This window comes from Choloepus didactylus, chromosome X, assembly GCF_015220235.1.
Source record: "Choloepus didactylus isolate mChoDid1 chromosome X, mChoDid1.pri, whole genome shotgun sequence".
NCBI lineage: Eukaryota > Metazoa > Chordata > Mammalia > Pilosa > Megalonychidae > Choloepus > Choloepus didactylus.
In genome coordinates, this window is record NC_051334.1 from 192,171,408 (window position 1) to 192,198,169 (window position 26,762).

Consider the following 26,762-nt stretch of genomic DNA (forward strand, 5'->3'; position numbering starts at 1 on the left):
GTCCTGCACGGGACCCGGGGATCGTCCGGATGCCGCGGCCAAATGGTGGGTGGTAAGGACTCAGTGAGATGCCCAACGTGCGACTGTCACCTGGCCCCCAAATCCCCATCCCTCATGGGCCACGACCCAACTGGTGGACCCTGGCTCTCAGGATCCAGACAACCGGAACGCGCCACCTGTACCTTCCATACCTGCTTGAATCTGGTCTCAAATATTCCACTATCTCCCCCCTCCCCTCAAATAAATACTCCCCCGTCCGTCAACCTCCATCTCCTGCTAACCTCTAATCTACTTTCTATCTCTGCAAATTTGCTATTTCTAGTCATCTCTTATAAGTGATATCATCTAATATTTGTCCTTATGTGCCTTACTTATTTCACTGTTTTAAGGTTCTTCCATGTTGTAGCATGTTTACAATGCTCCATAAACATTCCATTTTTAATGGATAACCCAATTTATCATCAGAAGCCAAGGTTACATGGTTCCTTGGTATCCCATGGTCAGACATTCAGACTTTACCATTGCTTGGTAGCAATCCAGAGCTGTTTATCAAAAGGAAAAATACTTCTTTTGTGGAAGAGGGCTTGGTTTTTTTCAAAAATTTAAGGTTCTGCTGTATGTTTCTTCTATTGGGACTTCCCAGATGCTTCGTATAGCCTCTCATTGTGTAAAGACTCCATACATGTTGGAATTCCATGCTTATAAGTGTCAAGTGGCAGACCTATTTGCACTGCAGCCTGGACCTGCTGCCTTTTTTTGCCCTGGTTCTGCGGAAAATATGCAGCCCTACAGATAAATGTGTTGGTGTGGTACAATTAAATGTAGTATATGTTGCCTCCAAAATCCAAAGATCTCCACCAAATGTTGTATCTCTTTCTGTGTAGTAGGTGGTATGAGACACAGAAATTTGTCTTTCATTTGATTCAGGCTCTTGAGTTTTCATGGGATTTATCACTCATCCACTGGCATACATGCATCTTAATAAAGCAGCTAAGGTACTTGCTACCTTTTGATCACCAGATCCAATAAGCTTAATGTCATCATTGCAATGGACCAGCATGATATTCAGCATGACTGTCACAATGATTTTCGTGCACCTTAGATTATGACAGAAAGCTAGAGAGTAGACATAGCCCTGAAGTAAGGCATTAAATTCATACTTCTGTCCTTTCCAGATGAAAGCAAACTACTTCTGATGGTCTCTGCAGATTGGAATATAAAAAAAAAAAAACATTTGCTAAATTAATAGCTACATACCACGTGCACTTGCTCTATGACTTGCTATTGACTTGCTCTATGAAAATAACATCATCTGTAATAGCAGGTTCAATTCAAGTTACAACCTGGTTAGTTTTACAATTGCCCACTATCTATCTCCAGGTTCACCAGATAAGTTAAAGAAGGATGAGATATGCATTCTTCAGTGTATACTGCTCTCCCTGACAGATGATACTAAATTGTTTCTGCATGGTTACACCTCCGAAGTTTGTAGGGAAAGATCACCTCTTTAATGTAGTTTTGACTTTCCTTTCATGTAGCCCCAACCTAGTATCTTTGTCTGCAAGCATGGGGATTGGAGAGAATCTGAATTAGCAAGTGGTTTTTAGCACCTGGATTCCCTTTGTGCCTTCCCCATTTGTGCTGGCTTCAATCTGTTATGTACCCCATAAAAGACTATGTTCTTCTAATCCACTCTTGTGGGTGCAGGCCTATTGTGGATGGGACCTTTTGATTAGATTGTTTCCATGGAGATGTGACCCTGCCCATTCAAGGTAGGTCTTAATTAGTTTACCGGAGTCCTTAAGAGAGCTCAGGGAGAGAGAGAGCTCCTGACACAGACCCAGACGCTTGGAGAAGCTGAGGGAGACATTTTGGAGAGAAGCTAAGATATGTAATCAAGAATTTGCCCCCGGGAGAAGCCAAGAGAGAGGCTAAGTCAGAAGTCCAGAGATGCTTAGACACAGAAGCCCAGAGACCTTTTGGAGAAAGCCATGGAAACCAGAAGCTAAACCCAGAAGAGGCCCAGCAGACTCTGGCCATGTGCCTTCCCATGTGACAGAGGAACCCCAGATGCCATCAGCCTTTCCCCAGAGAAGATGTCATCCTGTTGATGCCTTAACACAGACATTTTCATGACCTTAGAACTGTAAATTTGTGAACTAATAAACCCCCATTGTAAAAGCCAACCCATTTCTGGTATTTTATATTCGGGCAGCTGTAGCAAACCAAAATACCATTTATTATTTATTTAAAATAGATTTAGTTTAGCAGTTCCTTGAGTACTGTAAATCTTATAACTAGGAGGATTTGTGGAAATAAATGTCCACTGTTAAGGAAGAGTTTCTATTTCAATTATGTCATGATGGCAAAGTGGCTATGCAACACCAACTCATGACAAAAACTTGGAAAACTGCCAACACAGGAGGGAACTTCTTTAACTTGATAAAGAACATCCTTACCAGAAAACCCTATAGCTAACATCACGCTTAATGATGTTCCCTAAGATTGGGAACAAGCCAAAGGATGTCCACTCTCATCATTTTTATTCAATATTGCCAGTGCAATAATGCAATAATGCAAGAAGACGAAACAAACGGTAAACCTATTTGGAAGGAAGAAGTAAAACTGTCTCAATTTAGAGATGACGTAATTGTCTTTGTAGAAAATCCCAAGGAATCTACAAAAAAAAACTCCCATAACCAATAAGTGAGTTGTTCTAGTTTGCTAATGCTGCCGGCATGCAAAACACCAGAAATGGATTGGCTTTTATAAAAGGGAGTTTATTTGGTTACAAAATTACAGTCTTAAGGCCATAAAGTGTCCATCAACAAAGGGTACCTACACTGGAGAATGGCCAATGGTGTCTGCAAAACCTCTGTTAGCTGGGAAGGCACGTGGCTGGTGTCTGCTCCAAAGTTCTGGTTTCAGAATGGCTTTCTCCCAGGACGTTCCTCTCTAGGCTGCAGTTCCTCAAAAAATGTCACTCTTAGTTGCACTTGGGATATTTGTCCTCGCTCAGCTTCTATGGAGCAAGAGTCTGCTTTCAACCGCCATCTTCAAAATGTCTCTGTAAGCTGAAGCTCCTCTCTCAGCTCCTGTGCTTTCTTCAGTGTCCCTCTTGGCTGTAGCACCTCTTCAAAACGTCACTCACAGCTGCACTGAGTTCCTTCTGTTTGTCAGCTCATTTATATGGCTCCACTGATCAAGGCCCACCCTGAATGGGTGGGGCCATGCCTCCATGGAAATATCTCATCAGAGTTATCACCCACATTTGGGTGGGGCACATTTCCATGCAAACAACCTAATCCAAACGTTCCAACTTAATCCCCACTAATATGTCTGCGCCACAAGACTGCATCAAAGAATATGGCTTTTTCTGGGGGACATAATACATTCAAACCAGCATATGAGTTCAGCAAGGTTGCAAGATACAAGATCAACCTATAGGTCTCACTACCCAATTTCGAGATTTATTATTATATAGCTACAGTAATATGGTACTAGTGGAGGGATAGACACATAGATAAATGGATCAGAACAGAAAACCCAGAAAGAGCCCCACACTAATATGGTCAACTGACTTTTGACAGAGGTAAAGCAATTCAACAGATGGTACTGGAGCAATTGGATATCCATGGGCAAAAATGTGAACTTCAACCTTAACCTCAGACCTTCCTTATAGAAAAAATTAGCTCAAAATGGATCCTGGTAAGTAGAAAAACGGGGACAAAAAACTAAATGAAAAATAGGGTGGGGTGATTTGGGTGTTCTCTTTTACTTTTTTTTATTCTTATTTTCACTTTTTCTGGTACAAGAAAAATGTTTAAAAAATAGATTGGGGTGATGAATGCACAACTATATGGTGGTACTGTGAACAACTGATTATACACTTTGGATGACTGTAGGGTATGCGAATATATCTCAATAAAATTGAATTAAAAAAACACATAAAGCTCAACAATAAAAAGAGAAGCAATCTAATTTTTTAAAGAAAATGAGCAAGGAACTTGAACAGACATTTTTCCAAAGAAGATATCCAAATGACCAACAGTACATGAAAAAAATGCTCAACATCATTAGTCATTAGGGAAATGCAAATCAAAACCATGAGATACCACTTCACATCCAATAGGATGGCTATAATAGTAATAATAATAATAATAAAATGGATCCTGGATTTAAATGTAAAGTCATAAAATTTTTTGAAGATAAAACTGGAGAAAATCAGGTACCTTCACCGGAGGATGGCCAATGGCATCTGGAAAACCTCTGTTAGCTGGGAAGGCACATGGCTGGCATCTGCTCCAGAGTTCTGGTTTCAAAATGGCTTTCTCCCAGGACGTCCCTCTCTTAGCTCCTGTGCGTTCTTCAAAGTGTCCCTCTTGGCTGTAGCAAGCTCACTCCTTCTGTCTGAGCCTATATAGTGCTCTAGTAAACTAATCAAGGCCCATGCTGAATGGGTGGAGCCATGCCTCCATGGAAACTATCCAATTAGAGTCATCACCTACAGTTGGGTGGGATGCATCTCCATGGAACACACTTAATCAAACAATTCCAACCTAATCAACACTAATACATTTGCCCCCACAAGACTGCATCAAAGGACATGGCGTTTTGGGGGACATAATACATCCAAACCGTCACAGAGGCCTAACCTTAATGTTCACTTACTGTGCCAGTTTGAATGTATTATGTCCCCCAAACGCCATTATCTTTGATGTAATCTTGTATGGGCAGGCGTTATCAGGGTTGATCAGATTGTAACTCTTTGAGTGTTTCTTTGGAATGCGCCCCACCCAGCTGTGGGTGATGACTCTGGTTGGATGGTTTCCATGGAGGTGTTGCTCCACCCATCCAGGGTGGGTTTAAGTTGATCAGTGGAGCCATATAAATGAGCTGACATAACAGAAGGAACTGAGTGCAGCTGTGAGTGACGTTTTGAAGAGGAGCAAGCTTGCTAGAGAGGAATGTCCTGGGAGAAAGCCATTTTGAAACCAGAACTTTGGAGCAGACACCAGCCACGTGCCTTCCCAGCTAACAGAGGTTTTCCGGACGCCATCGGCCATCCTCCAGTGAAGGTACCCGATTACTGATGTGTTACCTTGGACACTTTATGGCCTTAAGACTGTAACTGTGTAGCCAAATAAACCCCCTTTTTATAAAAGCCAATCCATCTCTGGTGTTTTGCATTCTGCAGCATTAGCAAACTAGAACACTTACCCATACACCCAATTATTCTCATTCTCATATTCTCATTCTCTCCCTCCCCCTATATATATGGGGATAGTATCAGGGGCCCAGTTATGGGCACTTTGCATTTGAGGTACCTTTTATTTTATTTTTGTGTATATGTAGTTGTATTCATAAAGATAAGTATGCTAACCAAAAGCTATACAACAATGGGAAACATTAATGGCAAATTCAACTACAAGCGAAGATATTACTCTGAATTCATGTTTCATCAAGCGTCAAAAACCACCAACCTTTTAGTCCTTTTCTTGTACATTATTCTGTATCCACATTTTCTGCATCTGATTGGATCCCTGGATTGTATTTCATTTTCTGTGTGATGCTCTCCACAGATATAGATCATTGGCTGCTGCTTTGGGGATTGCACGTCCTTCTGGGTGTCCATTGTTAGTCCGCAGCACGGAGAAACCTGAGGTGCCTTTTAGATATCCAAGTGGAGATGTGGAACCAGAAGCCAAATAGACAAATTTGGAGATTAGGGAAGAGGTCTGGGCTGGAGATCTAGGTTTGGGAGTCATCGCCACACAGATGCCATTTAAAGACCTGGGCCTCAATAAGCCAACACACCAAGGTGAAGATAAAGGAAAGGGCCAGGGAATATGCCCTGGGGCACTCTGACATTAAAAGGTTTGGGAGATGAGGAGGAACCAGGGAAAGTGCTTGAGAAGGAGTAGCCAGTGAGGTAGAAGGGAAACCAGGAAAGTGCAATGTCCTGGAAGGCCAGGGAAGCAAGTGCCCAAGGAGACCAACGGATCTGTAAAATGTTGCTGGGAGCAGACATCCTCATCTGCAGGTGGCTGCTAGGGAAATCAAAGATTCCTGTTAAGTGGCCATCGCCCAGACCTCGCCTACCTCCACTTCCCTCTCTGGGAAAGTCAGGAACACACTCTCTAAGCACCCATCCTACCTATGGCCTTCTGCTACCCCCACCTCCTTTTCTATTGTGTGCCATTCCACAATCTGGGGGAGATAAGTCTAATGAAAAGGCCTGAACAGAATTAAACTTGGAAGCTGGGAACCAGCAGCCCCCATATGCTTGTCAGAACAGGAATTCTCAGTGGCAAAGGCCTCCTCCCTGCAAGGTGGATGAAACCACACCCAAACAGTATAGACTGGTCTCTCTTCTCTGACATGAAGTGGGGCATGTGGGACAGCCATCTATCAACCCTGACCTGGAGCAGTTTTCGGCCACCCTGTGATGGGGACTTCTTCATTGGTCATGGGGACTCTTTGTGCTGTGTAAGTGACAAGGAGACTATTTGCCCTTTCAGGACTCTTCATTCTGGGCAAGTAATGAAGGGATCATTTGCTGAAAGTTTCTTTTGGGCCCTGAACCTGTGTTCCCACGACGCGCAGTTGTAGCAACTCGCTCCACAGTGGCAGCAGCAGAAACCAAGGCTGGGATGGACTGAGGAAGAAAAGGATTATCAGATAAGATCAACCCTTCTAGGAGGCAGATATGATCCTGACCAGGGCAAGAGCTGCATCACATCCCTGTACATGTGTGTCCAGGCCTCTGCCCCCTATACCTTCTGCTGAGGACCAAGTGCCTCTGGCAGTTCACCTGCTCTTCCCTCTGGTGTTTTGCACTATTATGTTGAACTCATGACCTCTGAACCACAGGCCCCCTGTGATGGCAGCAACCTTTAACTCATGGAGGCAGGGTGGGAGGGTGGAGCCACATTTCTGTACAGGCTCTAACTAAGAGATCCTTCTGTAGCGTTGTGATCTTATATCATAACCTCTCACCTCCCCACCCTAATTTCCAGACTCTCCAACAACTCCAAATGACACCCCCTCCTCAGACTTGTCCTCATACTGTGAACTGATAGCTTGGCTGGGGGCATAGGGGGAGGGAGATCACTCGCTGATGGTCAGGCAGGAGCCCTCTCCAGGCAACGTAGCCCCACTCTGGTAGAGAGGGAGAAGTTAATGTTGCAGGAAACAGAAGGGAGAATTGTTGGAGCATTGTCTTGAGTAGGCAAAAGGGTTTGGGAAATGGAGGGGCTAGCATGGGTTAAGGGAATGGGTGTTTTATTCATTCAAGGACTAAGGTACTGGTACTGGCAGGTGGGTTGTTAGATATGGTAGCAAGAGCATGTGGAGGTTCTCTTATGATTGCTTTCATTCCTAATAAAACAAGAAATAAGGTCATCATCAGTTGAGTGTTAGGTGTGTTGGAGGTTGGAGGAGCAAGTAAGAAATGTCTCATGGGAGAGTGCATTGCCCAGGCAAAGGCGCAAAATTGGCAGGTAGCACAGTTGACGTGTGTGGGACAGTCAGCATGGCGCAACTTGTAATTTCAGCTACAGTCGGTTGCCTGGGTGCTGGCAGAATAGGCGGGGAGCTGAATTTACGCAGGCTGTGCTTTTGCATACAGTATCCTCGGGAGATGCACAACACCCCTCGCCGGGTCCACCGACTCGCCACCGGGCTAGTTCGAATTGCGGCGTGCTGTAAGGGGAGAGCGCACCCTGAACTTCGAAGACTTGATACGAAAAAAAAAAAGTGCCCGCGGGCTCGCATTCTCTTCCTATTGGGCAGCCGCGCCCTAGACGGGTGGCGATCAACGCCGCAAGGGCATTACGTTCTCCCAGTGTAGTTCCTCATTTCGAAAGGGGGCCGTCTCCGACACCCACCTTAAAGTGCCGGCGTGAGGAAACAGGGAATATTTACCAAGCGTTTAGCACAGCGCCCAGGTGTGGGTGCCCCGGATCACCCGGGCGAGGGCGCGTGGGCCACGGCTCCCACAGGCGCGCGGCCTCTGAGACGGAGCTCAGTACGCGTTCCCAGCCCGAGCCGCGCCAGGGGCGGGGCAAGGCCCGAGGCGCCCGCGCGCACGCACCGCCCGCAGGGGCCGAGCTAGCCAATGGGATTGCCCAGGCGGCCGGCGCGCGCCTCGGGCCCCGCCCCGCCCCTGGCGCGGTACGCACAGGGCGGCGCGGCCTGACGAGAGCAAGGCGGTGGGGCTCGCCGATCGTTTCCTCGGTGGTAGCCCGGGCGGCGCGTACGTTGTGCGGGGAAACATGGCGGACGCCGAAGGTAAGGGTCGCGGGCGGCCTGGCCGTGCTCTCCGCGGTCAGAGCCAACTCTGCGGGCTCGGAGAGCTGGGGGAGCGGCGTCGGGGGCACACTGGCGGGCCTCTTGCGGGCCTTGCCTCTCGCCCAGCGCTTTTCTTCACCGGCGGAGAGAGCACAGGACCTGGAGGCCCTCGCGGTGACGTGGCGCTGCGGGGCCCGGGCCTCCCGCTGACGGTAAAAGCTTCTTAGCGCCCGGGTCGCAATCCAAAGGCGGCGCTGGCGGCCCCCAGGCGGCCCCTGGGTGCTGGCGCCACGCGATGCGGGGAGGAGATGGTGGGGAAGAAGGGGGCCGAGGTGCATGGAGAAACGCACCTGGAGAAAGCGCCCAGTTGTAAAAAAGTCTCCGAGGCCACAGGCCGGCGAGGATAGCGGAGTGGATGCTGTGGAAGTTGGGGCCGGCCAGGAGCTTCTGCGCCTTTTTTAAGCCCCGCCACGGCCACGTGGTAAACCGGAAGGGAAGCCAACACGTGCGACAGCCTCCAGTCAGTTACCGATCCGTGCGGAGAATTGTTTGATTTTACAGACTTGGTCTTCAACAGTAGTTTTAAGACGGAAAATCTATATTTACCTGCCTTGAGGTCCGTCTTTATTTTCGGGGAAACTAAATCTCGTGTATGTTTTTGTAGTAATTTTGCCAAAGAAGCATAAGAAGAAGAAGGACCGGAAGTCATTAGCAGCAGCAGATGTAGCTGTAAGAATGTGTTTTACTTTGGTTTAATAAAAAAATTCCTTAGCTAACAAACTAGAGAAACGAACTGTTTTAAAGGAATCTAAGAAATGAGCAGAATTGGTGCTCATTGCGTAGAAATACCAAAGTACTGAAAATGAAACCACCTCACCCTTTCCCTCAGCCAGCCTAACTTTCTCATATTGGAGCACAGTATACTAAATGGTGTTGGCTATACCAAATTATCTCCCCAAAACTCTCCCTTCCCAGCCCCACCACAGACCTACCATCTTCTGTTCTCTTTAAATATTTGGACCTTAGTTGCACTTCATTTCACCTTCTGAGCTCCTGCTTCATTTCTTCTATTTCTTTCCTTGGAGGCCCCAGTGAAGAGGCATAGAAGGCCTTGCTTTCTATTTAAAGGGTATAGACTTTTGTAGTAGTAATGGAATTGCAAAAAATCAGGTGACAAATCTAATAGGGTATGTTTCTGTCCTGTCAAAGGAAATTCAACACATCGAAGATTTTCTTATCAAACCAGAATCCAAAGTGGCTCAGTTGGACACATCTCAGTGGCCCCTGTTGTTGAAGGTACGTGCTCAAGATCAGGCATCAGGTAAATGCCTGACTTTTACATTATTTCTAAATTTAAGCAGTTTTTTTTCTGCCCATTAATCCATGGGCTTTCTTACACATGCAAAAAAGATATAAGTATGTTACCAAACAAACACTTTGCTACTTCCTATGGCTTTTATCTATATTATCTTCTCCATGTGGTCATTGCATCCTCTCAACTCCTCTTTGTACAGTAGGTCTTCCCCAATGGGTTTCATTTCGTGAAAGCAGATGTCAAATGATGTAGTCTAAGGCAGTGTTCCTTGAGGTATCTGAGATGAGGGACCAGATTGTTTTTTAAATTTCCAGTGCACCCAGTAATCTTGTAGAACACAATTAAAATATTGCGGCAATGTTAAACTATCAAAGTTTCTAAACACTTGGCTCTCACTTTCTGTACTTACTCCATCTTACAGACCTGCACCAATTTGTGGGCCGCACTTGGAAAACCACTGCTGTTGTGCTTATAAGAGCATAGGCTTTGAAGCCAGAACAATTTGGGTCAGGTTGTGTGACCTTGGACCAGTCATTCAATCTCTTTGGGGCGGTTTGCTCATAATATCTCAGGAAGATGTGCTGAAGGTTACAGGAGGTAATGCATGAAATGTGTTTAGCCACAGTGCCCAGCAAGTAGTGTGTCCTGTAGAAATTATTGTCTTAATTGGTTTTAAATAGGGTAATTCAGTCATGAATTGAATTGTATTTTTATAAGTTTAATAAGTTGTTAAGTGGGCATCAGGTATCAGGTTAGAAGAAAAAGAGTAAGAAGTTACTGAAACACCCCTTGACAAAGAGTTTTAATAAACCATAATGATGCCCAGTCTTTGTTCTGTACCCAAGGAGTCTTGACCACTTTCTATAGCAATATCTTAACTCGAGTGCTCAAATCTGTCTTGTTCTTACAAATATAGGTTGTTTTACCTGTATTTAAGAAGGCTTAACAGTCTGTCTTAGTAGATAATGAAAAAGGGCAAAATTATGAGTTTATGAACTTTAAGGGTTACTATATCACAGTTGCTTGTTAGTGCTGACTATAGAAACATGAAGTTTATTTTGTATTGTATCATTGCTTTCTAGAATTTTGATAAGCTAAATGTAAGGACAACACACTATACACCTCTTCCTTCTGGTTCAAATCCTCTGAAGAGGGAGATTGCAGACTATATCAGGTAAGTGTGTCTGGAGCAAGCACTGTTCAAAGTCTTGTTCTTTTGAAAAAAATGCTTTCATATCAGTTCTTCAGGGAGGTAGTTGTACCTTTGAATGGCATTCCCCTTAATGTATAACTGTCCATAATGATTTCTTTTTTACTCTTCAGAATTTTTGTTTTGTTAGAAGACAATAGTAGGTGATGTGTATATGTATATAAAATATATTTATATATTAATTTATTTTCTTTATTCTAGGACAGGTTTCATTAACCTCGACAAACCCTCCAACCCCTCTTCCCATGAAGTGGTAGCCTGGATCCGACGAATACTTCGGGTTGAGAAGACAGGACACAGTGGTACTCTGGATCCCAAGGTGACTGGCTGTCTAATCGTGTGCATAGAACGAGCCACTCGCTTGGTAAAATCACAGCAGAGTGCAGGTATGTGAAAGAGGAGGGAGAGGGTGGGTACTTTGAGATTGGAAGGCTTTCTTCATTTCCCTTTCTGCCTACATTTTGGCTTTTGGAAACTATCTCTTTATTAGGAAAAAATATTCCTAAAGCAGAATATTCTGTTGGTTTCTTTGCCAGATTCTCATGGGCCTTTCTTGGATTCCAGGTATTAGACATGCACATTGAGCTGAGTAGACACATTCCTGGCATTAAGTCAGAACTCTCAAAGGTCTTTCTGAGAATAGCTCTTGCCTTATTACTCTACCTCTTCCTCCATGCTACTGCTTCTGTCTAAAGTGCCTTTATTTAACCTGTTTTTGAAGTAAATGTACAGAAACATGAGGTCAAATTGCCTGCTTTTCTAGCTGTGCAAAATGGAACTGGTTTGAGAATATAAAAATACAGAAAACTTAGCGGCCACACCTGACTACTCTTCTGTCATTTTTCAGGCAAAGAGTATGTTGGAATTGTCCGGCTGCACAATGCTATTGAAGGGGGGACCCAGCTTTCTAGGGTAAGTGCACTGGTAGGGAGGGCCCCCTTTGGCCGTCTGGGTCTTCTGAGCCTATAAACGTTGGGCCTCTTTTTCATGTAACTTTCCTATGCCCTTTTCGGTGTGCTGCCCTAACACACTGCAGGTGGCAGAGGCATTTTCTGGCCATGTCCCTTCTGAGGAGGGGGTTCAGGTCAGCACTGAATTATCCCTTTGTATTCGAAGAAGGAAGCAGAAATGGAGAGGCATTTTAGAACATAAATGATTGAAAGAAACCTCTCGTGTTTCAGTTGTGTCCTCAAACTCCCCAAATATCGTCTTTGGTCTTATTTGAAAGAGCATGTGATGAGATTCTTCATTTAGGTTTGTGCTTCTTCTCAGGCCCTAGAAACTCTGACGGGTGCCCTCTTCCAGCGACCCCCACTGATTGCTGCAGTAAAGAGGCAACTCCGAGTCCGGACCATCTATGAGAGCAAGATGATAGAGTATGATCCTGAAAGAAGATTAGGTATGTCATTAGGTTTGTGATGGACTGAATGGACGTAAACCACAAGTGGGTAGGAATGCATTCGTGAGAATTCTATTCTGTTTTTTAAAGTAGATGCTATTAGCTTGTGTAGTTATATAGCCTGTGTTTATTGTCTCTAGATTTGATGGCTCAGGTGGAGAATAACTTTGGATGCCTCAATCAGTGATGTGTTTACTTTGGAAAACAATATGCTACTTTCTTTTGTGTGTGTTTTAGGAATCTTTTGGGTGAGTTGTGAGGCTGGCACCTACATTCGGACACTGTGCGTGCACCTTGGTTTGTTATTGGGAGTTGGAGGTCAGATGCAGGAACTTCGGAGGGTTCGTTCTGGAGTTATGAGTGAAAAGGTATGCTATTACGGGGCTAGAAGTTTTAGAGCTGGTTGTTAATATATCTTCCAGCCCCTTGGTAGAACTCGACTTGCTTAACATTCTGGATAAGGCAATTTCCAAAGTGTTGAGTGCAGTTCAGGGCAGCTTCCCTGTTCTGTTAATTAAACTTTGGGAGAGTGAAACGGGCTAGGGTAAGTAGTTGGATGGAAAAGTACTGTTCTATTCATTTATACCCCAGCCTACACAATGTCTGCTTAGATTTAATATATCAATGATTAAAGATTGCCAGAAGAGAGATGATTCTCTTAAGTGACTCAAGACTAATGAGCTTGGACAAGACAAGTTACAGTCACTCAATTTTTGACGTTTCAGGTCCAGCTGGCTATGAGATAAGATGACGTTTAATTATTTTCATATATGGCTGCTTTTTAGGACCACATGGTGACTATGCATGATGTGCTAGATGCTCAGTGGCTATATGATAATCACAAGGACGAGAGTTACCTGCGGCGAGTTATTTACCCTTTGGAAAAGCTGCTGACATCTCATAAACGGCTGGTGATGAAAGACAGTGCAGTAAGTACTGGATTGCGAGTCCGTTTCAACAAAATGTGAGTCCAAAAAGTGAGATGTCCTTGTTCCAAAAATCTCATTCTACTTAAAGAGATAAAACTTGGAAGTTAAGTTTATTATTTCCCTTTGGATTTATTTTGTTTTCTTCTGGTTTCTTAAGTTGAATGCTAGATTCAGTTATTGATAATAGAAGCATTGGTGATTGAAGAATTATTAAATCAAAGCCAAATATACTAATTTAAGGTAAAAGTTCAGTGCTAGGCCTAACTCCATTTCAAAATTTAAGAGGTCTCCCAAAGTTGGTAACTTGGTTCGTGATCTTCTGTAACCTGGTGGTTCTACATGGGCGTAAGAAACCTTGATTTATTTAAATTGCCATTAGAAAAATAGTGTCAGTGGGGGGAAAAGTTGAGACTAGAGTGTTTCAGAGCTACAGCAATGAAGTGTATCCTGCAAGAATTTCAGTAAACAGTTTTGTTCTGCCTAAGTCAGTCATAGTGTAACACTATAAAACCTAAACTTCACTGGGCTTAATCTAGCCTTTTATGTTAGCATATTTACTAAATAGCCTTAAAATGGAGAGCAGTCCAGAATATAAGTAAATGCAATTAATTACTTCAGTTTAGATTTCCTCTTTGGTTCAGGGGTGATTTAGGGATGGGTTTTTTTTAATTTCTAGTTGTATTATGGATCAGATTTGATCATGATAAGATTTTCTTTGTGGTCAAGTGCATCATCAATTTTTGGTAAATACTATGTTACCATAAAAACATTCTCTAGTTGAAGGATATGTAAATTACTGTATATAGTTGGAGCTGGTGGTTATTCATATTCAAATTTTAAATTATACACATTTGTTGTTATTTCTGTGTGCTACAGTCTGTAGTAAAAGACCAAAAGAAAAATTAGAGGTATACTAAAACATCCCACTATAAAGATTTTGAAAAGAATCACATAGGGTGGTGAACAACATAAAGCTGATACACTCTCCTTATCCTGGGTCAAAGAGTATACGCTTCTGAATATGTTTAAGGGGAATATGGTCAGCAGAAGAGCCTAGGATAGGCATAAGTGTTGAATGCATTAGGGGCCTTTGAACACAAGTCTCCTTAGTGTCAAACAGGTATAGCTAACTGAGAGGTGGCATGAACTTGTACCCTGACTTAAAAACTACATGCCAAAACTTTTTGTATGCTTGGTTCAACAGGCCTTGTTAGTCTTGGCTTGTAATTACTGTTGCAGCCTGCTATTACCCAGATCTCCCAATAAATTGAATAGGTCTCCTAGTTCTCTTGGGTTTTTTCTTTTTCCTCGATGATGGGGAAGAGCAAGGAGCAATTAAGGAAAGCTAAGGCTGGGTTTTTTGTTCAAAGTGAAAACACCTTTAAGCCCCATGGAAAGCATGCATAATCTTAAAACGTTGACTGCATAATTTATTGAAGAGGAATGTTAATGAAGAAATCGTCCTAATTTAGCAACTAAAGTATCTCCAAAATATGAGAAGTACCTGATTTTAAAGTCAGGTCCTGTTTCATTTTTTTGAGTTGATGTATGTAAAGTGCTTAGAGTAGTAGTGCCTGGGCACATAGTAGGTGTTTGCTATTATTCTGAATCCCTTCCTAGTGTTCCATTCACTGAGCTACTGAGCTATGGATACCGGTAGCCCTATTTCACAGGTGGAGGAGAAGGAAGCCCTCAGACCCTCTTGCCCTGTTGTCTTCATTTGTTCTCACATGGGGGTGGGGTGGGATGGGATGGAGGGCATTGACATCAGAATCCCCTGTAAGGCTTGTTAAAACGAATGGCTGGGTCTTGCTCTCCTGAATTTCTAATTCAGTGGATCTGCGGTCGGGCCCAAGAGTGAATCTTAACACGTAACCAGGGGGTGCTGATGCTACTGGTTTCTGGGGACCCAACTTTGAGAACCAGTGGTCTGTTGTTAATATGTGGCAGGCCCTGAGAGGTCCTTAGTCGGTTAGTGTTTGAATAAACTGGTGACAGAACTAAGAGTGCCAGTTATCATCTCTGCAGGTGAATGCCATCTGCTATGGAGCGAAGATTATGCTTCCAGGTGTTCTTCGATATGAAGATGGCATTGAAGTCAATCAGGAGATCGTGGTCATCACCACTAAAGGGGAAGCCATCTGTATGGGTAAGAGAGGGGTAACAGTTCTTGAATTGGGCTCTGTTCACACCATCACAGCCAGACTTACTGGGAGCAGGTTACCCAAGTCCCAATTTGTCAAGTTGACCTAATCACAGTGTTGTCTGGAGTCAGTGGGTGGTCACTATGAAAGGAAATGTCAGGTACAAGTGGGAAAGTGAGGTTGCAGTTCACATGTCACTAGGCTCCTGGTCAGGGAGGACCTTGTACCTAGGTGGCTGCAGGTGGAGGTCGTTTGGCTCATTTCTCTGGTGAGCAAAGGCAGGTAAGGTGAAGAGTGATAGCTGGTTGTAGATGTGAATTGAAATGAAGAGCTTATAATCCATTCATTCCTTGTCTGCTTGCCACACTTAACTTTGTTAAAATCTGGTTTCTTATCAGCTACCATTGAATTGTCCTTGAAAACCTCACATCTTTTGTGGACCTGAAGGGGATGTGCCTGCCATTCCTTGTACTTGTCCTGAGTCACAATCCTGATGTGTGTTTCTTTAAGGTGCTTTGGTTTGATGTTCTTTTCCCGTCTGGCTGTTGTCAGTGGGAATGGAACCAGCCCTCTGGCTATCTTGCTAGCTCATAGACCTGAGAGAATAGATCCTGTTAACATGCTTTATTTCTGGTGCAAATTAGGCCCATTAAAGGAAAAAATGGTTCTGATTTATTCATTAAGATGTCTCCTGACGACTAGGAAGCATTGATTTTTATTAGCATGGTTGGTACCGGTATTTTTGTTTAGCTTGATAAGTTTAACATTTCAAAGGCTTTCTTCCCACAAATGAGGATTTTCTCCAAGCATGTGGTTTTGCTGCACATATACATACACTGAGTTAAGGAAACCCCAATTAGGGCAGCAGAGCTCAGAGTTTTAAATGGGTTTTAAAACAGATGTTGGGTCTTTCCACTTCAGATCATTCTTTTATCTCTTTCCAATGCCCGCAGCTATTGCATTAATGACCACAGCAGTAATCTCTACCTGTGACCATGGTATAGTAGCTAAGATCAAGAGAGTGATCATGGAGAGAGACACGTACCCACGGAAGTGGGGTTTAGGTCCAAAGGTAAGTGGAATTGGCTAGTGTGCTCTGCTGTATTTTGGTTTGCATTGTCGAATACTTAACTGGAGCAGCTCTCGGTGTAGCCACAGCACCATTTGTTGCACTGGGCTTTGGGGAGTCAATGGTGAGTGGAAACAGGTGCCCTCTGGGACCTTGGAGATTTCACTCTAATGGGGGAAGTAGATGGCTATTACTCAAATAATCCCACAATGGAATGTTGAGTTTCAGCCAAAGTAAGAGCTAGCCAGGAGTGCAGAGAGGTGCACAGTGCCCTGAGAACCAATGTTGAGGGCTTTGACCTAGTTGGGGGAGATGTCTGGGGTAATGGTCTTTTATTGAGCCATGTCAGTGTGGAGGGTGGGTGAGATGTTGATGAGGTGAAGAGGGGAGGGAGTTCTTGGCACTTGGAACAGCATGTGCAAAGGCCCTGTGGACAAAGAGCTGGTTGGCAGGAGAGCAGCACCGTGACACTGCAGAAAGTGGTAAGTGAATTTTCTTTGGAGAATGTAATAGTGTAAGGTTAACTATTAGTGAGTTTAATAGAAAATGCCAGGACTAAAAGTTTGGACATCTTAAGTCCTTGTTCTGATTCTCACTAATATAATCTGTGACCTTAGATGAGTTAATGTTTGCTCATGTTGGAAATAGTGGATCAGTTCTGAATGTTCTCCAGAGGATTTTGAGGCCCAGCTGAGAATATGCATGGAAGGAACATTGTGCACTTTTGTGTGGATGAGGTCTTTTGAAGGCATGTGCAAGCATTAATGCTTGTTTGCTTCCTGTGTTGACATTGTTCTTTCCATCAAGGCAAGTCAGAAGAAGATGATGATCAAGCAGGGCCTTCTGGATAAGCACGGCAAGCCCACGGACAGCACACCTACTGCTTGGGTGCAGGAGTATGTTGACTACAGGTGAGGAGACAGTAGATTGTGGGGTGGTGGGGGGGGAGATTTTGTTTGGGGAAAACTTGGTAAATGCAAGACCATAGCACTTGCAGTTGGGCATTGAACAAATGCAAGCAACCTGTTTTTCTTGCTCAGCTCCTGTGAAACTGCTGGACTATGTGATTGACCCTGTAGGGTAGCAACAGCAGGGCCCCTCTCGTTGGCCCAGGTCAGTTAGGGGTTCAGGCCTACATAGCAGACAGTTATCCCTTTCTAGTCTGGCTCATGGGACTCTAGAGGGAGTCAGTCTGCAACATTAAATGGTGAGTTTTTCTGTCCAGCGTCAGTACTTTGATGGTGGCTTTAAACTTACCAGATATCACCCACTAATCCGAGGATCAGCATTGCCTTCATGGAAAGCCAGTCAGTGAATCTGACTTACTGTTACTTCTCCTTCAGTGCTTCTGCAAAGAAAGAAGGGGTTGCTGAAGCAGTAAAAGCCCCACAGGTAGTCGCTGAAGCAGTGAAAGCACCAAAGGTGAGTGGCATGCTATGAGCAGTTGAGAATGTCCTTCAGGAGATAATTCGGAGGTGCGCCCATGATTGCCTGATCCTGGTGACCCTGCGGTCCAGCAGTATATCCTGGCTCGGTACAGCTGGGCTTCTTAGCTTGTCCAGGCCATGGCACACTCAGAAATGATAGCATGTCATACCAGGGGCCACTTAGACCCTGCCTGACCATGTGCTGTGGCGACGGGATTAGAATCTGGGAGCTGTAGTGCATTCCGAAGGTGCACCAGGTCTGGGATGTGGTCGGTATCTGGGCTTTTGTGATTCAGTTCCCTGGTTTGTCCGCTGGGAAGACGGGGTGGACTCTAACCCAGCTCAGCTGAGGCAAGAGAATTGAGGTACATAACAACAATGGAACAGAATGGGTGGCATAAATGTCCCCCACTCGGGGTCAAGTAGTAGCACAGGTATGTTTTAAGGTCCTGCAGGTCACTTAAAAAGTCGTAGCATGTTGTAATTCATGTGGGGACCATGTAAAACTCATCAGGAAGCAAAATCTCCAAAGGATGGCAAATGTCTCTAAATAGCAGCAGCCTACATTTAAGGAGTCAAAATGTGATGACAACTTGGCTTCCCAGGGTTGGGGACCGCTAGCAGTGGAGCACAGAACATGTCTGCACTCAGAAACCTTGAGTGTGGAGGGTTATAATAAGTGGCCCAAAACAAGCTCTTGGGGCAGGAAGTGGTGAGTTCTAGGTTAGCGTTTGAGTCCTTTTAATTTCTCCCGGCCCGTCAAATGTGACATCCTGGTCTGCTTGCCTACCCTCATTGAAGACTGAAGCTGCAACACTTTTAGAGGTCATGTAGTTTAACTCCCCTCGCCCCCATTTCCCTCACAAGTAAAGTAAAACCATGAGAGAACGAGCTTGCTCAGGGTGAGGACCAGAGCCTGGTGCTGCTGTTCTGGGGCTCCTGTGGTGCCTCACGGCTTCTTGGGGCTTACTGAATAACAAGCCTTTCCGGCCCTCGACTGTCACAGTTAGTGATCAGGAAACTTCCTGTTGGATTTAGTTGGGATCTTCCTTGGTGACTTCCCCACCTTTTGACTTAACTGTCTAAGATCTAAATACTGATAAGTTGTCTTCATTTTAGCGGAAGCGAGAGAGTGAGAGTGAGAACGATGAGCTCTTTCCAGCTGTCCCACAACTGAGCAAGAAGGAAAAGAAGAAGAATAAAAAGGAGAAAAAGGCCAAAGCTGCTGTAGAGAGTGGGGGCGAGCCGGGAGATGTGGTGTGTATATTGTCTTCCACATTTGGGGTACTTGAGGCTTGCTTGGTCCTAGGATGGGGAAAGAATTATCCAGAAGGTAAGTGCTTTGTTACTCTTAGGAGACGCTGGTGTGTGGGCATGAAGCAGGGTACCCTGCCCCTTTGGCTGGGGGCTTGTGTACTTCCTTGTGTTCTCATGTTCCTGGATACCTTTCCCCTCCACCACCCCCACCCCCATAGGATGAACACAGACACCCGACAGTGCATCCTAACTGCTCAGGGGTAGAACTCTGTAGAGGAGAAATGCTCTTTACAGATTCCAAAAAAAAAAAAAAAAAATAGAATGTACATAGAAAATAGGCTTGCTTTTACTTGACTGATTTCAGTTTGTGAGACTCAAAATTATTTTGTTAATGGATGGCGTGAGCTTTCTCTCTTTCTCCCTAGAGTAATGATACCACCAAAAAGAAGAAGAAGAAAACAAAAGTGGTGGAAGTGGTTTCTGAGTAGTGAAAACTGCTTTAAGCACTTTTTTCCAGCTGGGAGGAGAAATTAAAGCCTTATTGAGAAACCATCGATCCTTTTGTCGCTGAGAGAAGGGAACATCGGCCCAATTCAGCTGCCACCTGAGCTGTTGCTGTTCCCTGGTGTGGTCATCCCGGCTTGTCCTGTTTTAAGGATGTGGGTGACGAAGGAGGCGGATTTGGCTGCACACACTGCACTGATTGCTGGGAAGCCTCATATGCAGCCCCAATACTGCCCAGTAACCACAGCTGTTTTCTAGTCACCATTTTAACATCGTGGTCCTCTCCTAGTTTGCTCCCCCCCCCAACCCGTTTTTTAAAGTTTTATTATAATTAAGCTGGCTCAATGAAATGATCTAAGTCCTCAATAAGTGAAAGAAAAGTATAACTGAAAAAGGTTGTTCACTGGGGTAATATTCCTTAATGTCATATGATGGCAGTGGATTTTTCTAGCTAGTAGTCCTTTGTGTGTTTAAAATTGTGCACACACAGCATTATTCACCCGAATCTACCTGGCTACTTGGATTTTGCAACAGAAGTAAAAGCATTCTGATGCCCCTCTTGTTTAAACCCTCATTTACTTTTAAAGGATGAACTAGCTGTCTTTAAGAAGAATGTTGTAATTTTTACTTATTAAAGTTTACTTATTAAGTTTTGTAAGTATTCCTCTTGGGTTTTCTAATTGTTGGCAATCTCAAACTGGCAGAGCAAAAATTATAAATTCCAGGACTTTTTGATTAAAAAGGTAGGGCTCTTTATGTGTATTTGAGATTTGATGCTTTTCCTTGATGTTTGGTTGGTTTCACATTCTGATTCTGATCTTAATGGCTTTTAATTTGGGGCCCATCATCATCTGACATGGGGTCAAATGCTGTGGAATCTTAAGGCACTGACTAAATGAAAGGGAAATCATTGTAAATTCAGTGACCTCTCCAAAAATAATTGAGAGACGAGAAAGGTATGTGTGTGGTGTGGCAAAGGAAGGGCTGTCTGACCTCATAAGGTGTGTGCGTGTGTCAGGGTTTGCTTGAACAAAGCATTGAGAAGCATGTGACAGCCAGATCTTCAGGTACCTGCAGGCAAGTTTGGACTTGAACTTTGTGACTGGAGACCACTGAGGATTTCAATTCTAGGTAGTAGTGGCAGGTTTGAATGACAGGAAGGAAGGAAGGTTCAGGAATCTAAGCCTTGGTGACAAGGGGAGGAAGCTCTGGGATTGCTTCCAATTTGGTTAACAGTTGAAGATGGTGCCAAAAACTTAGAAAAAAGCAGTTTGTGGGGGGAGACTTCATGGCCCTGAGCTTTAGTTCACCTGCCAGAGGCTGGGTTTTCTGACCCACTGATCATGCTATTCACTTTCTTCAAATCTTAAATGCTTCCAGATTGTAAGGCTCCGTCTAGGATATAGGCATGTTACAAAACTAAAGTGCAATCTCCCCATGAAACAAATTGGACTGCCCTTTTAGAGCCCTTTGCTCCTAATGAATGGATTTATGTCCCTCCCAACAGACACACCCACATGGAGGTTGCTTTATTCTGATTTCAGGATTCTGTTGTGGCCTGGGGGAGATTTAATCCAGGCGAGAGACCTTGGGTTGATGCTGTTCACGCAGCAGCAAAAGCTTAAATGGAAGCATTTTCAGAGGCTTGTGGCTCAGGAGGAAGCCCAGAGAGAAAAGATCATTAGCATTTTAACAGCAACATTTTTTATTGCTTTTGAGGGTTTCCCGATAACAGGCATCATCCTATTGCACAGCTGTTGCACTTTGCCATTTTAGAAAGTTGCAGTTAAAAATGCTTTCTCCAAAGTAAAAAGACAAATGAAATGCCCAGTGTAGTTGAAGGTGAAGGAGCACAGGCTTTAGACGGACAGGGTTCATCACTTTTCCCCACTTTGTGCATAATCTTTGACCCCCAATTTCCCAAGAGATCCTTTTGAAATCCAGACCAATCTCACCTATCAAGAAAACCAAACCCCAGCCCTTCAGGAGCCTGAAGAAGATTAAGGTAGTTGCCAAGCTGGAAGCCGACATACACTAGTGGGAGCAACCCTGTTTGCCTTACAGCAAAGGAAACAAGTCCCAAAGGCAGGAGAGCAGTGTGACCATGTACAGATCACAGATGTACAGGGGTTTACCCCACTCTGCATACTTAGTAAACCCAGGAGACAGGCACCCACTGTGGGGAACTGCACGCCTGGTCAAAGGCTTCTTGCAATTTCTTGAGGGTTTCATCAACACCATTATTGACAAGTGAGAGGTCAAAGTAGTGTGCATACTGGCTGCGGATGGCCTCTGAGTCCTTCTGCAGCTGCTGTAGGGCTTCCGTCTGCCAAGAAAGAACGCACCACAGATCAAACAGGACTCCCCGGCCGCCCTGGTGAACGGAAAAACTGCCTGGTTTAGTGCTTGAAAGAATTTTTAAAGCCACAACCATCCCTGATGTTTTATGTCCTGTCACGTGCCTTCTCTGAATCCTCACAACCACCTATGTGGGTGGGTGGGTGACGGGGCGGGTGCTATTGGCCCTGTTCCACGTGGAGAAACAGGATCTGAGGACACGTGGTGGGGAGTGGAACTGGCACTGGAACGCACTGTGTGGGATGCCTACAGCTCACTACATTCGGCGTCCCGTGTGCCCAGGAGTTGCGTGCCAAGGCACAGCACCTTCAGACCAGAGCAGACAGTGACAGGTTTTAAAAGGGCACCATTTGCTGTCACCACTGCTCAGCTCTGTAGCATCTGCTTAAAGACTCACGTTGAGAATATTCACAGAGTAGGCAGGGGAGCGGCAACAGAGAACGGTGTGTGCCTGGAGGTGGCACAACCCGAAATGCATTATCAAAGCCATGTCAGTGAAACCTAGTGCTGTACTCCTCCAAAGATCCAGAATGATGCCCACCACAGACCTGGACTCTTTCCCTCCGTTTTCCTCTGCAAACACTGCCCCTCAGCTGCCTCTGCCTGCCCCAGCTGAGCTCTCCTCACTCCACTCTCAGGGTTTGCTTAATTGTCATCTGTGCCACTGGACACTGAGCACCTCCAGAATGACTGATTTATTTTGTCCTATCATCTAGCATGAGCACTGGCCCAGCTAGTGTTTTCATAAATGTCTGCCAAACGAACAAACCATATGTGCCCTTTGGCTTCTTGACCTTGGAGCTGAGTCCCAGCAGCACTCTGGGCAGGCCTGGGGAGAGAGACACCCCCCCAGTCCCGCCCTCCCCCAATCCCCTCCTTCCCACCTGAGTGCCCTGGTCAGTAGGTGCAATGAACACAATGAAAGGTGAAAGTTCTGCTGTCCGAACAACCTTCAGGGTCTGGAAAAAGGAAGGGGGAGGAAGGAAGAAAAGGAAGGAGAAAAAATATGTAGTTAACTATCATCATAGGTTCCTTCTAATTAGGTGCTTTGGACTTTACAAATCCCAACACTATTCTCCATCGTTCCCAGGGCCACTGTTCTTTTTCCAGGCTGACTCCACTAAAAGTATATTAAACAACCCTGAGCTACCAGAAGCTTCCCACAAGCTTTGCTTTTCAGCCCTCCCTTCTCCACCCCTTGCATGGCCAAGTCCATCCACTCCTGTCTTTTCATGCCTACCTACCTGGGGCTCAATGTCAAGGATGGCAATTTTGTCCTGCTTATGAATCTGGTGCACTGTTTCAAATTTGGTGCCAAACATGTTGCCCTGGTAGCTGCCAAACTCCAAGAACTCATTGGCAGAGATACTCTTTGTCATCTCCTCAGTTGAGATAAAGCGGTACTCCTTTCCATCTTCCTCGTTCTTCTTTGGGGGCCGGGTTGTATCTGTGTACAGGAACCCAAACACCCTGATGAACCTGGGTCTTCACCATCTCTGCACCAGAGGCCTCTGTACTGACAACTCAGCTGCCCTTGGTGCAGAGTTTATTAGAGGGGTTTATCCCACAGGATCCTGAAGTTCTGACAACAGGAAGGGATGCAGACCAGGAAACCCCTATCTGACCAGAACATGTTTAATTTCCTAGAGGTAAAGCCCAATGTAGAAAATTCCTATCATCATTTTCCCTATATGAAGTTACATCTCTTGAACCACATACCCCAAGAATACTGATGCTCAGAAATGACAGCTGAAACTATTTTTAGAAACTAGATCTATAGGCTATGGTCAGGATTTCTTGGAAATATACTTGAAGTTCCTTATCATGACTTGAAAGCTCATATTGTTCAAAATTGGAATGTTCTTAAAAGTCACAGGATTTTAAATTACTTGTATAATTGTCCTACAATAAAATAAGCTCTAGATACTGTAGCTTGAGAGAAACACAATAGTCCAATCCCTCCCCTTCCTATAGTCCTTTCTCTACTTCCTTACATCTTCCATTGAACATCTCCTTGTCTTCTGCATCATCAACTTGTCTGTCTCAACGGGCTCCTTCCTCTCAATCTATAACACCGTATGAGTTTCTTCCCATCTGTGGATGTACGCCAGAAAATCAAACATGTTCTTAAAGCTAATCCATTCCTGTGAGTGTAAACCTATTGTAAGTAGTTTTTCATAAGGTATCTTCAGTTAAGGTGTGTCCCAGCCCAATCAGGATGGCTCTTAATCCTATTACTGGAGTCCTTTATAAGTGGAATGAAGAGAGAGAGAGAGAAAACCACAGGAAGCAAGAAGCTGAACATCAATGGAACCCAGAAGAGAAGGCAGAGACTAGCATAAGCCTTGTCATGTGACAGGAGTCCAAGATCGCAGGCAGCTGGTCTTCGGGAAAAAAGTATCGCCTTGATGATGCCTTGAATTGGACATTTCCATGGCCTCAAAACTGTAAGCTAACAGATTCCCACAGTTAAAACCAACCCATTTCTGGTATATTGCTTTTGGCAGCCTATCAAACTAAACACCATCTTATAAAACAACAAGCCTCCTTTGACTTGACATTATCTTCAACTATCACCCTCTTTCTCTTATTCAAACTTCTTGAATGGGGAGCCTGGACTGTTTTTTTTTTCTCTAAACAAACCAGGCAGACAGTGAAAGAACATGGGAAACTGATTACAATATACAGTAAAATTAAAGAAGTAATATGCATCCATTTTAATAATGCATTACTTGCATAATAATTTTTAAGCAAGATAAAAACAGGTTTACTACAGCTTCTGTTATGTAGGCAAACAGCATAGAAGAGAACAGTAAGCATACAACACTAGTTATTTTGTTAGTTGGAGTGATTATAGGTAAAACATTTTTATCTTTCCAAATTTTGTTCTGTTTTTATAATCACACATTTAAAATAAAATAACAAAAAAAGGACCAATATAGCATCTCAGAGCTACTTACATGGGGTGGGGTACACAAACTTCTCTGGATTCTGGCTGAGCAGGGCATTCTTAATGTGGCTGCGGCCCACCCCACTGGCCCCTATGCAGGGAAAGAAGAAAGGATTTGAGAAAAGAGAAACCAGGTTGCTATGATTTCGATGAAGGCTCCCATCTCCAAAGAGAAAGGTGGGAATGGGAGTAGGAATGTGATGGAATATGGATCTTCATCTCTTAGATCCTGAAGTCACCAACAGGTGAAGGTGAGTTACTGTGGCATCTGAGCTGGGATCAGGACTGGAGGCAGGTGTGCCAAGCCTGGGGCAGGCATTCCTTCAGGCCCTCCCCAGTTCAGGGCTGCCAAGTAGCTTCCCACTGTTTTTTTCCATCAGGGAGAGGTTCTTTCTAAGGGCTACGGGTCGGGCCTCAGAATGTAACTGTCATTTCTGCAGAGCCAGCTAACACATGAGTTTTTGTTTATTTTTACGGATACTAGCTTTTCTGAGCTCTCCAAAATTAATGGAACTGAATTTAAGCTAGGGTTTTAACTGGAAATCTCATCTGAACCCTAATATAGATCTTCTACCAATTAATGTTTTAACTCTCAGAATTCTTTCCAGGGACCCTCACAGCACTTGCAGAGCACTCTGAGACATATGCTAAAAAAGGCACATCACTCCTCCTTCCAGCAAGACTGACAGAACAAAGATCAAAAACCAGTTTAGGACTTTCCACTGCTGAACCTAACCGACAGGAATTAGTCGCTGTAAGGTTTACTTTCACTTGTCAGGTAGGCCCAGATGGGATTCTCATAAGGATCCAGAAAATTCTTCATACCTGCTCTGTATGGAAAGTCCAAGCAATTCACTTCTTTTCTTCCTCACTGGTTTTATTTATTTTTTATGGGGGATAGAGTACATAATGCAGGCAGGAGATAAATGAACGTGGGTGGCAATGGGAAGATACCTATCAGCACCAGGGTCTTCCTCTTGAACGCAGGGAGCCGAACAACTTCCTCATAGGAGACAACATCCAATTGGTCAAAAACTAGGCATAAAGAAAAGCAAGCAATGTTCATTTCCAGTTTTGAGAGGACACACAGATGGTGTTGCTCCCTGTCTCTATGAGATATACCCAGGTTCCTTTAAAGCCCCTTTCATCTGTCAGCCAAAACTCCAGTTCTTCCATCTAACCCTGAAAGGAGAAACTATCACAAAAGAGGGATTCATTGGGCACCATTCTCTGAACCCCAAACCCAGGAGCTGCTGGAGCTCAAGAGAAGGCATTGTTTACCTCCAAGTATATCCCATCAACAGTACTTTCCTTACGACCAAGACAAACGAAACCCTTACAATTCTGGTTCCGTCAAACACTCAAATACAAATCTCCAGAAACATCTGTGGCCTAGCTGAACAAACAATGCTGTGCACATTATACTTCACCATGCAGGAGGTTTAATTATCATGCTCAAACTGCTCAGAAATGATGGTCAACAAGCACATCATAAATATGACAAGGCATGGTATACATTATCAACAATTTTTAATGAAGAAAATTGTACTTGGCAAAAGTAGAAAAGTACTATGCAGTTTGGTTTCCCCATATGTAAAACAGGCCATCCATGGATTTTTATTCCAGCAATCAAATTTTCAATTCCAAGAATTCTTTCTTGTTCTCTGACTGATTGCTACTTTTATATGGCAGCCTATTTTTTGTTTTACAGATACAATAGTCTTCCCTAATCCCTTACTGTCTTTGTTTTAAGCCACTTTTAATTCTAACGCATACTAGCAGCTTTTAGGAATTAGCAACACTATCACACTAATTGTAAATATCAATTTTAAGACACATTCTGGTTTCAAGAATGTTAAAAAGTGGAGAAAATGGTACTTAGCATAAAGGAAATGTGTCATTTAGAAA

At 44.1% G+C, this 26,762-nt stretch overlaps 3 protein-coding genes and 2 non-coding genes across 10 annotated transcripts in view; 3 read left to right on the plus strand and 2 right to left on the minus strand.

Annotated features, from left to right (window-relative positions):
- Nucleotides 1–5,461: 5,461 nt before the first annotated feature.
- LOC119522599 (DNA-directed RNA polymerases I, II, and III subunit RPABC4-like) lies at nt 5,462–5,635 on the minus strand. Its single transcript, XM_037821030.1, has one exon. It carries the CDS (start codon nt 5,633–5,635, stop codon nt 5,462–5,464), a length of 174 nt encoding a protein of 57 aa, XP_037676958.1.
- Nucleotides 5,636–8,163: 2,528 nt separating this feature from the next.
- Nucleotides 8,164–20,204, plus strand: LOC119522601 (H/ACA ribonucleoprotein complex subunit DKC1). Its single transcript, XM_037821032.1, has 15 exons — nt 8,164–8,292; nt 8,957–9,021; nt 9,502–9,588; nt 10,690–10,781; nt 11,019–11,203; nt 11,665–11,729; nt 12,090–12,216; nt 12,454–12,584; nt 13,002–13,145; nt 15,174–15,294; nt 16,243–16,361; nt 17,166–17,269; nt 17,702–17,780; nt 18,905–19,042; nt 19,468–20,204. The coding sequence occupies exons 1-15, from the start codon at nt 8,277–8,279 to the stop codon at nt 19,528–19,530; spliced, it is 1,536 nt and encodes a 511-aa protein (XP_037676960.1). The 5' UTR covers nt 8,164–8,276; the 3' UTR covers nt 19,531–20,204.
- Nucleotides 12,684–12,816, plus strand: LOC119523889. The gene has a single exon (XR_005214693.1). It is a non-coding gene; the product is annotated as a small nucleolar RNA SNORA36 family (small nucleolar RNA).
- LOC119523891 lies at nt 17,496–17,624 on the plus strand. Its single transcript, XR_005214695.1, has one exon. It is a non-coding gene; the product is annotated as a small nucleolar RNA SNORA56 (small nucleolar RNA).
- A 1,023-nt stretch (nt 20,205–21,227) lies between the features above and the next one.
- MPP1 (membrane palmitoylated protein 1) overlaps nt 21,228–26,762 on the minus strand; it is a 95,909-nt gene continuing 90,374 nt past the window's right edge. For all 6 annotated transcript variants that reach the window (XM_037821039.1, XM_037821037.1, XM_037821038.1 and 3 more), the window contains 5 exons: nt 25,809–25,889; nt 24,865–24,945; nt 23,149–23,351; nt 22,789–22,863; nt 21,228–21,872 (listed from right to left, as the gene is read on the minus strand). In XM_037821039.1, the coding sequence (XP_037676967.1) occupies nt 21,696–21,872; nt 22,789–22,863; nt 23,149–23,351; nt 24,865–24,945; nt 25,809–25,889 (617 nt within the window). In that variant the 3' untranslated portion in view covers nt 21,228–21,695. The remainder of the gene's footprint in view (nt 21,873–22,788; nt 22,864–23,148; nt 23,352–24,864; nt 24,946–25,808; nt 25,890–26,762) is intronic.

Excerpts from the sequence above, each read along its gene's own strand:
- LOC119522599 (XM_037821030.1), bottom strand. The coding sequence starts at position 5,635 with ATGGACACCCAGAAGGACGTGCAATCCCCAAAGCAGCAGCCAATGATC.
- LOC119522601 (XM_037821032.1), top strand. Across the intron at positions 10,782-11,018 it reads GAGATTGCAGACTATATCAG|GACAGGTTTCATTAACCTCG; the intron begins GTAAGTGTGTCT and ends TCTTTATTCTAG. Across the intron at positions 17,781-18,904 it reads AAGCAGTGAAAGCACCAAAG|CGGAAGCGAGAGAGTGAGAG; the intron begins GTGAGTGGCATG and ends TCTTCATTTTAG.